The 11,170-nt window shown below is 60.3% G+C and overlaps 1 protein-coding gene across 2 annotated transcripts in view; it reads left to right on the forward strand.

Annotated features, from left to right (window-relative positions):
• Positions 1-10,937, forward strand: part of ADORA1 (adenosine A1 receptor) — a 29,452-nt gene extending 18,515 nt beyond the window's left edge. For both annotated transcript variants that reach the window (XM_072733517.1, XM_026017968.2), the window contains exon 3: positions 9,110-10,937. In XM_072733517.1, coding sequence (XP_072589618.1) covers positions 9,110-9,749 — 640 coding nt within the window. In that variant the 3' untranslated portion in view covers positions 9,750-10,937. The remainder of the gene's footprint in view (positions 1-9,109) is intronic.
• The last annotated feature ends 233 nt before the right edge of the window (positions 10,938-11,170 follow it).

An 11,170-nucleotide genomic window follows, 5' to 3' on the forward strand; every position in this document is an offset into this window, starting at 1 on the left:
TCACCCAGACCAGCTCACTCCCAGCGGAGCCCAGATGGGAACCCAGGTCTCCCGACCCACGCCGCTTTGGAGGCCGTACTCCAAGGGACGGCCCTTCGTCTCTGGGGTCCTGATGTTGCTGCCATGCAGGCAGGCACCCCTTGACGGGCAGCATGGGCCCCTCTGTGCTCTTGGGCCCAGGGAGGCGCAGATATTCTCAGGACCCTCCCGCCCTGGCCCTGCCGATGTGCCAGCGAGACCGCAGGCTCCTTGGCCGCCTCTTGTATGTGGCCACTGTCTGCAGAGGCCACAGGGGCCTGTGGGAACGACCCGATCAGCTCCCTTCCCCAGAGGCAGCTCTTTCCACCTCAATGGAAAAGGAATTTGGCCCCTTTACGACCATGGTCATCACGGTGAGGCCTCGCTGCGCCAGCCACTCACAGGTCATTAAATCCCTACGCAGACAGGATGGGTTTTTCCGTCCCACCCACCGGATGAGTCAGGAAGTCGCCCAAGCAGGTGGGGCCCTTTGGCCTCGGAGCTTTTGCTGCCTTGGCCTTACCTGAGAGCAGAAGGGGATCAAGTCTCAGGGCAGGAAGTGGCAAGGACATTGAGGTCTGGGCCCAGTCTCCCCAGTTTAGGGATCCAGCCAGACACCCTCGTCCTCCAGGAACACCTGCTCCCTGGGAGTCGGAGGGTTGCTTCAGATTGAGGGGGACGGGCTGCATCTTGGAACCACCCAGGGCATCGTTTCAGGGGCAGCCCCTGGGTGGCCGTGCGGGGACATGCTGGGGGAAGGATGGGGGACGGCAGGCAGATCGTTGGAAAACGTGCCTCCCCGACGTCTGAGAACCCCGCCCGCTTAGCCCCTTGGGCACCCTGAGCAAATCCAGGTCCCTCTTTGTGAGGATAGGACACAACAGAGAGAAGAGAGCTTGGCCACAAGGCATGCAGGCCCGTGGCAGACTGGCCCTGCCAGGTCCCCCTGCAGCCTGTGCGTCTGGGCTTCCCGCATCTCGTCACGCCCGGTGCTCCCTTGGGGCAAGCGCTGTGCCCACCTGTCGGACAGAAGGTTCCCTTGGGACAGGAGCTCTGCTTTTTTCTGCTCACTGCCGGACGGGGGAGGAGGCTCTGGATGGGCAGCAGGGAGGGGAGGGGAGGTTGTGGGACAGTCACATGCGGGCACTCCGTGGTCTCCCCACCAGGCCGTGAAGTTATTTGTCTCCAGCAAGTGACCAGGAGCAGTTTCCCAGGCCCATTTACGCTGATAACCTAATCAATTTATCGGCTCTTTTCTTTCAAGGAGCTCAGAGCATCTGCGCCTCCTCCCTGCAGCCTTCGGGGACCCCGGTGTCAGGGATAGTGACCCTGGCCCTGGAGGTGGTGGCTGATGCCACAGGGTCCGAGGTGAACCGAGACCAGCGAGATGCAAGGCAGGATGATTAGGATGCAGACATCCCGGCCCCTCCCCATGCCCCTGAGCCAGACTCCCCTGGGCAACGTTACTGTTAAATGTTTGGCCCCAGGAGCACGCCCAGTGCCTCTGATTGTATCTGGTTTCCTGTTCTCCTTTGGGAGGAAGAATTTCTCTGCAGGAAGTAGTTTAATAGCCTGAAAGCCTTACTTCCCTGGTCTCCGGATCCAAGTTTCCAGCTGCAAGGGGCCAAGATCCTTGATACAAAGGGAGGCAGGAAGGGGAGACAGAGGGTGGGGATTCGGACTCTGCAAACTGCAGGGCCCGAGACCAGGCCCCGGGGCCGGCGAGGCCTGAGGGCCCAGCCGGTCGCAGCGGTTCACAGGACACCTCATCTCCGTCTCCGACAGCCGCGTTCAGCCTTTTCCACACCAACCACGCGGCCTCACTCTCCTTCTGGGTCAACACGGGTTTGTTATGAATCTGGTCGGTTTTCTCAGGCCCCGGCCGGGGGTTCTCTGCACTCACTGTTCAGCTCCCCGGCCGTTGGGGTCTGACCCGAACTCGGAAATCACTGAGGTGCTTACGGCAGGGGAACTGGTCATGCAGGCGATGAAGGATCTGAGGGGCTGATGCGATAGCGAGGGGGCCCGGAGGGTAGCCCTGGGCCTGGGCGATGGGGAGAGGCGGTCCTGGAGTGCGGGGCTGGAGCCCAGGGCCCTGCCCGCTGGAGATGAAGCCAGCAAGTGGATGTGGCCGCTGCCTGAGGCACAGGGAAAGGGCTGGAAGTAGCCTGGCTTTCCTCTCCGCCCTCTGGCCCCACTGACACGGGAGCCCAGGAGGCGCAGCCTGCAGGACTCAGCCCGGCTGCTAGGAGCAGGGCGGGGGGCGGGGGAGGCTGAGGAGAGCCAGCTTCAGGACCAGCACGCTCCAGTCTTGTTCATGCAGTGACGGGGCAGCTGCCTTCCTCGGCCTGGCAGTGCCCTGTCCACCCAAGAGGGTTCTCTGAGGCCCTAAGCCCTCCCCTCCTCTTTCCTCTGTCCAGTGCTTCTGTCCTGCCTGTGTCCCAGGGTCTGTTCATCACCTGCTGACGTGCTGAGCCTTTCCTGCTCGTAGGAAGCTTTCTGTTCATGTTCCCAGAGTCAGCCTAAGTCAGTCCCCCAGGCGTGTCCAGGAAGAGCCCCTCTCTGAGGCCGTGGGCAGGGAGAGGCCACTCTCCACGCACAGCCAGGGCCTCCAACTGGAGGTGATCGTGTCTGTGAAATGGGCCTGCTCATGAGGCGTGGGACCAACAGGGAGCCCACATGCACTCATGGTTCCCCCCAGGACTTAACTGAGATGCAGACACAGCTTCTCTGGGCTGCAGGCCGAAGACTCCGGGGAAGCCAGTTCTGGCCGGGGAGCCTCCGTGGGGTCACAGTGTGCAGGGGCCGCGCCAAGGCCTGTGCTGCCGTGGACATGTTGGGAGCAGGCTGGCGACCTGGTGCCACTTGATCGTACGTCTCGTAAGCGGCCATCGTCGGAGTGGTCTCGTGTCGCAGGACCTAAGCAGGGTGCCAGTAGTTACCCAGGTCAGCAGTGCACTCCCCACAGCTCCCAGCGCGACGGGGAACGATTTCCCGCATTCAGGACACCGTAATCGCTTCCGCCACGGCGGTACCTTTCTCCTCTGACCTCTCTGAGCAGCTACATTTCATCTTTATTTCTGGTTCCCCGAGATGTACTCACATGGTAGGTTCTCAGTCGATCGTAAATCACATTTTTATTTATCTCTGAGTCAGTTTTATTTATCGCTGAATAAACCATAAGTGATTGAATAAGTGGGTGTACGGGTTCACCTTCCTATTTTTACATGTATGTACTCATGTGCTCAGCAAATAGTGATGGAGCCTGGCTCCAGGGCCTGGGGCTGCCGTGGTGAACCTGTGAAGTACGGGCTTGTCCTAAATGGACCTTACATTCTGCTGGAGAGAAATAGAAGATAAATGCACATATATATGGAGAGAGAATGAGAGAGACAGGAAGCGAGACGCTCTATCAGGAAAATTAAGCCTGGCAAGAGGTCCAGAGCGATAGGGGCTGTTTTCGCGGGGTGGTCGGGGAAGCTTCTCAGAGGAGGTGACATCGGATCTGAGATCTGAGTGAGGGGAGATGAGCAGGAAGTGCAAAGGCCCCCAGGTGGACACAAGTGAGGGTCCAGCATTGTGGTGTGGACCTCACGGGCAAGGGGAGTGGGGTTCAGAGTAAGGGGAGGGGCCCCTGGGTTGGGGAGGGGGACACGGGCTGGGGAGACTCAGGAAATGGCATCTCCTTCTTCGCGGTGGCCCGAATCGAAACCCAGGCATCATCCTGATTCTCTGGGTCACCTGGACAGCCAGAGTCAGCAGCAGGTCCTGTTGGCTTCATCCCCAAGCGCGCCTCAAAGCCATCCACGTCGCCCGACGTGCCCCCCACGTGCCGAGGCTCCCTAACCTTCCCTGCTCTAACACATTCTCCACAGGGTCATCTGAGTTGGCTTCTAAGAACAAAAATTGGAGACTCTTGCTCCTTTGCTCACAGTGGCTTCCCTGCAGTTAGGATGCGCCCCAGAACCTCGACTGTGGCCCTCCCAGCCCCGGGTGGCTGTCCCTGACGCCGGCCGTGACCGACTGCCCTACCTTGCCGGCCTCACCAGCTTCTCCGTCCTTGCCCTCTGGCCACAGCTCCCTCACGGGCTGTCCCCTCTGCCTGGAAGGCTCTCCCCCTCCCCACACCCGCCAGCCCCATCTTGGCCTGAGTGGCTCTTGGTGATCATTTAGGGCCCAGCTCAGCGTGTCCTCCCCGGGGAGGCCCCCCTGCCCACCAGCTACTCACTCTCTCGGGGTGTCCCATTGATCCCACTCTCTGAAATGATCTGTTTATTTGTTCATACATCTATTTCCTGTTCCCCTGCCTCTAGAAAGTTCCTTTCATGAGAGCCTGCCCTCTTCCTATTTTTGAGCCCGACGTTTACCACTTGGTACCCGGCACCTAAAGGTGTTCGGTGAATATCTGCTTAATGAATCAAAGGGAAGTACCTTGTTTGCTAAGTTGCCCCAACACCCACCACTAATCAGCTAGGCAGCTCAGGAACAGACCCGTCTGGGGCACGAAGAGGTCAGACTGGGGGGTGGACGGAGGCTCCCAGGCCGGTCTAGTGGCGTCCTCAGAACTGCTGGATCTGGGAGCTTGCCTGGAGTTCGCCATGGCTCCCTTCCAGCCTGAGGCTCCACCCTCCAAACCCCCTACACCCATCCTACAGCAGGGCCAGAGCTAGGTCCAGCTCGGGCTTTGGACTTGGAAAGATCTGAAGCTTAGAAATTCTTTTCTCTGCCTGTTTCTGGCGAAGGGACCCGGGCAGGTCTCATAATCTGAGTCTCAGTTACTGTAATTAAAAAATGAAAATAATGATCATAATAATACCCAACCCATGGGGCTCTCTATAGTCAGTGCTGGGCCCAGGGAAAGTATTAATAAATATTAGCTCTTATTAGCATTGTTGTCATGATTAGTGATCAATTAGCTGTTATTTTTCTTTTTTGTTTGAAGATTTGTTTATTTATATGAGAGAGAGAGAGAGAGCACGTGAGTAAGGGGAGGGGACGCAGGGAGAGAATCCCAAGCAGACTTCCTGCTGAGTGCAGAGCCTGATGCAGGGATTGATCTCACAACCCTGAGATCATGACTTGAGCTGAAACCAAGAGTCAGGCACTCAACCAACTGAGCCTCCCAGATGCCCCCGTTAGCTGTTATTTTTCAACGTCCCCTCTACCTTTGCCTTCAGAACCTCCCTCTTCTGTGTGGCAGCCCTGCCAGGGTGCAAGGGTGTGGCAACGGTGTCCTCTGCCTGTTGGGTGTCCTGTTGGGTGGGGGATTTGTAGACCCCCCCCTACCGTATCCACCTCTGAACACTCTTACTCTAGCAGCATCTGTGATGGGAGATACTTCCCCACTCAGCCAGGCCAGTGCTCAGCGACCCGAACGCCCTTCCACTCCTTTCTCCAAGCTCTCGCTGTCGCTCCCACTGCTCCAGGGACAGTCTTCATGTTGTCACCATCATCAGTGTGGTGCTGGCTAATAAACTAACTCATACTCTGTAGTACTGTCTTGGCTTTTAAAAATAACACACAGAGGGACGCCCAGTGTCTCCACAGTGGAGCGTCTGCCTCTGGCTCAGGGCATGACCCCAGGGTCCCAGGATCGAGTCCCGCGTCAGGCTCCCCGCAGGAAGCCTGCTTCTCCCTCTGCCTATGTCTCTGCCTCTCTGTGTGTCTCATGAATAAATAAATAAAATCTTTTAAAATGCACACACACACACACAGAGGGGCCAATTCTTAACCCAAAGGAGCGTCTCACCAGTGGTGGGATTGTAAGCACCGTGAGGAAGATACGGGAGGTGATGGGGCTGGTTCCTTCGATGACGTCCTTAAGGCCCTGCCTGCCCTGCTTGCCTGAGGACAAGGCCCCATTGGGGCTTCAGTGTCTCTGTTCTTTTGCTCGCCTGCCTTTGTCTCCCTGAGCCTGCACGCTCCCGGGCACAGCCATCTCTAGTTCCCAACACAGTCCTGGGGTGGTGAGGCCCCAGACCCCAAGTCGGGAGGGGCAGCCCAAGCACTGGAGATGCGTTCAACATGCTCTCCCCCATGTGCACCCAGGACCTGCAGCCTCTGCCTCGCTTTCCCACGTGTGGGGAGAGGTGAGCTTCTCCTCGGCCCTGGGCCCTCTCCACTGCCCTTCCTGTGGGAGCCTGCCCCACCTCAGCCAAGGTCCTGAGTCCAGCCCTTTCCCACCAAAGAGAAAATAGCAAGAAAAACAGATGAGAACTGATACCCTCAGCTGCAGGTCTGCTGGGACCTGGCCCTGGAGGAGCCCCAGGAAAGCTTTAACCCTGGGGCTCCAAGGCCATCAGGAAGGGGGAGGAGGAGGGGAGGGGGTACCTCCCTAGTGAGAAGCTGCCTCTCCCCTCTCTCGCACCTGGGTCACCGTCGGGACCCACTTCTCTCAGTGGGTCATCACTGCTTCCCCCGCCCCCAGGCCTCAGGCTGGCGGCAGCACGAGGTCCCCTTGTCCACCCCCCTATCTCTGGGCATACCCTCTGTGAACAGGGTCCAGATGTTCCCATTTTAAAGCTCTTAGGAAAGGGACGTTCCCAATCTGTGCATCATCCCATATCTAAGTGACCTCAATGAGCCTGATGCCCGGGAGGAGAGCTGTCCTTGGAGTCAGGAGACCCAGGTAAATTATTGGCCATTTCTGGGCCTGGGGTTCCTAATCTGTGAAACGGTAATCCCGTTGTGTGCTGTGTCACAGGGTGGTCCCAGCAACGACCTGAGGCACGAGTACAAAGGGCTGTGTCAACGGCAGACGTGATACAAATCAAACGTGCGATGAGCCGTGATGGGGGTGCAGGCAGGTGCCTGGCCTGCCATGGGGGGTGCAGGTAGGTGCCCGGCCTGCAATGGGGGGGTGCAGGCAGGTGCCTGGCTTGCATCCTTCCTCCTGCAGCTGCAGCCCTATTAGGTGCTGCTGAGGCTCACCCGGGAAGCCCGCCTCCGGACCGCAGCCTCCTGACAGCGTCCCTCAGCCTTCTCTCTCCGCAGAATCATCTCTGCTCCTTTGCTCTTGCCCCATAGATGCGCCCAGAGCCCAGAGCGTCTTTCACCACAGAATGTGTGGGGAGCACTTTGAGATCAGTAACAAGTCCCGAGCCAGATATTTGCAGAGACGTTACCGTGTTTGCTGAGCATCTAGAGATACCGCAGGTGTTCCAAGTGTGAGTGTTACTAGGGGCTTGGAGGGGAGGAGCTCAGGCACAGGCGCATGGGTGGGGTGTTTACAGACTCTTTCACTTAGGTTGTCTCATCTGGTCCTACTTTCTTTTTTTTTTTTTTTTAAGATTTTATTTATTTATTCATGAGAGACACAGAGAGAGAGGCAGAGACACAAGCAGAGGGAGAAGTAGGCTCCATGCAGGGAGCCCGACGTGGGACTCGATCCTGGGACCCCAGGGTCACACCCTGAGCCGAAGGCGGCTCTAAACTGCTGAGCCACCAGGGTTGCCCTGGTCCTACTTTCTGAAGCGGGATTCACTGCCTCATTTTACAGAGCAAGAGTTGATTGATGTAGTAGTTGCACCTTCAAATCTCTGGCTCCCCAGGGATGCACCAGGCTCTCCATCCCACTGGGGATCCAAGAGGCAGGAAGGGCTTCAGTTACAAGATAATAAAGATTGTGTGTAAGAAAACTTAAGGAGGTACAAGGGAACTGGTGCTTTGGGGACACAAGGACCCTATGATCGCAGAATGGGCGAGGAGGCGCCACACTGAGGTGCTGGAGTCATCTAGGTTCCTCCTTGTCCCCCCTGGAATGATGAGGACATTGGAAAAGAGGTTCCGAAGGTCCCTCCTAGTTCTTGCTCCCTAGATGGGGCGAGGGGGCTGCTTTCTCCCATCCCCCAAGCCGTTCCCCTGCCCATACCTGCAAAGCCTTCCCAGGGGGAAAGGGTCCAGGTGAGAAGGGCCTTAAGTATCTCATCCCTGTGGAGAGGAAAGCCACAGATTCTGCAGGTGCAGGAGTCGGAGCGAGGCCTCCTGGGTCTCGGGGGCTCTTCACACGCTCAGGAGGGCTCCCCGTCCATCTCAGGAGCCGCCCTGGAAAATAACGACTGGGCCAGCGGTGCCTCCTGGGCGCAGAGCGGGCGGCCCCAGGCCCCGACCCCCGGTCCAGGGCGGCCTCTGGGCGGAGGACAAGCTGCCTGCTGCTGTAAAGGGAAGTGGGGAGCCCCCAGGACGTTGGCGCCCTCCGCCCTGGGGGGGCACAGTCGCCGCCCGCGGGCAGCCTTGTCTGTCTTCTGTATCAGCCACGCGGTTCCATTTTCTGAGTGTCATGACCCGAGGAGGCCTGGGCAGGGGGATCCCCTGGACTGACCTGTTCATTCCCTCGAGGGACAATGACAGCCGTAGCCGTCTTGAGTGTTTATGTCCGTGTTGTCTCTCTCTTCGTCCAAAATGTGAGCGCAGAGGGCCGGGCCCCCCGTCCCTCAGCGCCCCGCACGGAGGGCGCCCGTGTTGGGTTTGGCTGAGTGGACTCACCTGTGCACACGTCCATGCAAGGGCCCTGCTTGTAGCAGATGCTGCGTGAACGTCGGTTCTCCTTCCCGAGGTAACCCTGTTAGCTTGGGGAGCTCCAGCCCCCCTGGAGATGAGCACTGGGCGGTGATTGGAAGGGAGTGGGGGCGCTCGCGGGGCCTGGGGCAGAGCGCAGGGGGGAGGCGTTCAGGGCCAGGTGGCCTCCGAGAGCATGCAGTCCTCACTGGCTGGCTTTGCCAGTGTAGACGAGGAAGCACAGCCAAGTGCTGTCGTGGGCGCCGTCGCCGGAGCTTCCCCTCGTCCCAGGAGCTGCCGCCGCAGCGTGACATGACCTCGCGTGTCAGGGCGAGCGCCGGGGGTTTACTGCGCTGGTCTGGGAGCTCCTCGGGGCCATCCTGGGCTACCTTCTGTGATGGTTCTGTCTTGAGTTTTAGTCCGTCCGATGTTCCCGCCGAGCAGGTGCCCGCCCGCCTGGCCCAGATCTCAGCTCCTGTCCTCGACCTCTGCCCGAGCCCCGCGTCCGGCTCTCGGCCCCGGCGGGACGGCCCCGCCTGGAGAGCCCGGGCCGGCGGAGCCTGGGGTGGGGACTCACGCTGTGCCCTCCCCCCAGGTACAAGACGGTGGTGACTCCGCGGAGGGCTGTGGTGGCCATCGCCGGCTGCTGGATCCTGTCCTTCGTGGTGGGCCTGACCCCGCTGTTCGGCTGGAACAGGCTGGGGGAGGCGCAGCGGGCCTGGGCGGCCAACGGCAGCGGCGGCGAGCCCGTGATCAAGTGCGAGTTCGAGAAGGTCATCAGCATGGAGTACATGGTCTACTTCAACTTCTTCGTGTGGGTGCTGCCCCCGCTGCTGCTCATGGTCCTCATCTACCTGGAGGTCTTCTATCTGATCCGGAGGCAGCTCGGCAAGAAGGTGTCGGCCTCCTCTGGCGACCCGCAGAAGTACTACGGGAAGGAGCTGAAGATCGCCAAGTCGCTGGCCCTCATCCTCTTCCTCTTCGCCCTCAGCTGGCTGCCCTTGCACATCCTCAACTGCATCACCCTCTTCTGCCCCTCCTGCCGGAAGCCCAGCATCCTCATGTACATCGCCATCTTCCTCACGCACGGCAACTCGGCCATGAACCCCATCGTCTACGCCTTCCGCATCCAGAAGTTCCGGGTCACCTTCCTTAAGATCTGGAATGACCACTTCCGCTGCCAGCCCACGCCCCCCGTCGACGAGGACCCCCCAGAGGAGGCGCCCCACGACTAGACGCCACCTTCTCCCGCCTGCCCACGTCGGGGGCGTCTCCGCCCCGGGCCCACCCCCCCACTGACCCACTCCTGAGCCCTCCCGGCTGGGCTGCGGGGTGTGGGCACCTGCACCTTGGGTCCTAGAGGAGGTTTGGGAGGACGACCCACGGGGAAGGAACCGGGTGCCCTGAGGAGACGGAGAAAGTGGCTCGAGCCTCCCCAGCTGTGTGACCAGCCCACGGGCAGCCCGGTGCTTCAGGACGGACGGACCTGGGGACACTGGGGCTGCGGGGGTCCCGTGGGCCCGGAAGGCAAGCTTGGGCTCCTGTGGAGGTCGGGGAGCCCGCTTGTCGCTGGTGCTGCTGCTGAAGCCCTGGAAGGGAGCCTGAGGACGGGGGAGGTCCCCTCCGAGATGCAGGGGACGGAGAGAAGCTGGACATCAAGGTCTTGCTTCCTCTCCTGTTCTGTAGAAGGTGGGAGAGCCCCTGGGCAGGAATCAGGGGGCCTCAGCCCCTGCCTCCTGGGACCCTGAGCTCCCAGCCACGCTGGGTGCCAGGGGCCTGCCCCTCTTGCCCCGGGCAACCGGGTTTGCACTTGGGAGGGGCGGGAAGAGCGGGTCCAGAAATCATTCCCAACCTTTACTTGATCCTCCACCAGCCCCTGGCCCCTGCCGAAGGGCCGGCTGCACACAGCCACCAGGTGGCAGCCCCGCGCCGGCTCGGCCGAGCCCCCCAGGAGCGGGAGCAGCGGGGCTGTGAGGGGCCACCTGGGCTACCGCCCCACTAGCCCTAGACGACGCCTGCACTCTCCTAAGTGACACCGGCTGCTGCTTCTGGGCCGGGACAGGGGGGCGCAGCCTCTGGCCTGGCGAGCGCTGCCCGTGGGCGCTCCCGGTGACTTGGGACAGGCTGCACCGCCTGAGGCTGAGGCAGGAAGGTCTTGCCGGCATTTAGATACCCTCAGGACCCCTGGCACTTAGCGGTTTCCAGGGCCTTTGGGGCTCTGCACGGTCTAGATGGGCTTTAGCGCATCCAGGGAAGGGTCCGCCCTCTGCCAAGCTCAGGGCCTGGGGCCCTTGTCCAGGGGGTGGTGGCGGGGTTCGGAGTGTGAACAGCAGCTCCAGGCCTGGATTCCAGGCCCTTCCCTTTCTCAGAGGTAGGCTGGCTCCCAGGGGGGCCACCTTCTAATAAAAGACTGTGGGTCTTGACGGAGCGCTCACCCTTGGCTCCCCACCTGCACTGCCGCCGGCTGAGGGGAGCAATGCGGGGGTCGGGGCAGGGGGAAGCAGGGACGTGTTGGAACAAGGAGGGTTCCAGAGCAGCGTGTCTGTTCCTATAGTTATGCTCTCGGCCGAGCACACCCTGAACATGAAGGCACGATCCTAAAAAATCTCACGTCTGGAGAAGCCCCGTGGCATCCGGAGTCCCTCCCACCGGCATG

This window comes from Vulpes vulpes, chromosome 13 (genome assembly GCF_048418805.1).
Source record: "Vulpes vulpes isolate BD-2025 chromosome 13, VulVul3, whole genome shotgun sequence".
NCBI lineage: Eukaryota > Metazoa > Chordata > Mammalia > Carnivora > Canidae > Vulpes > Vulpes vulpes.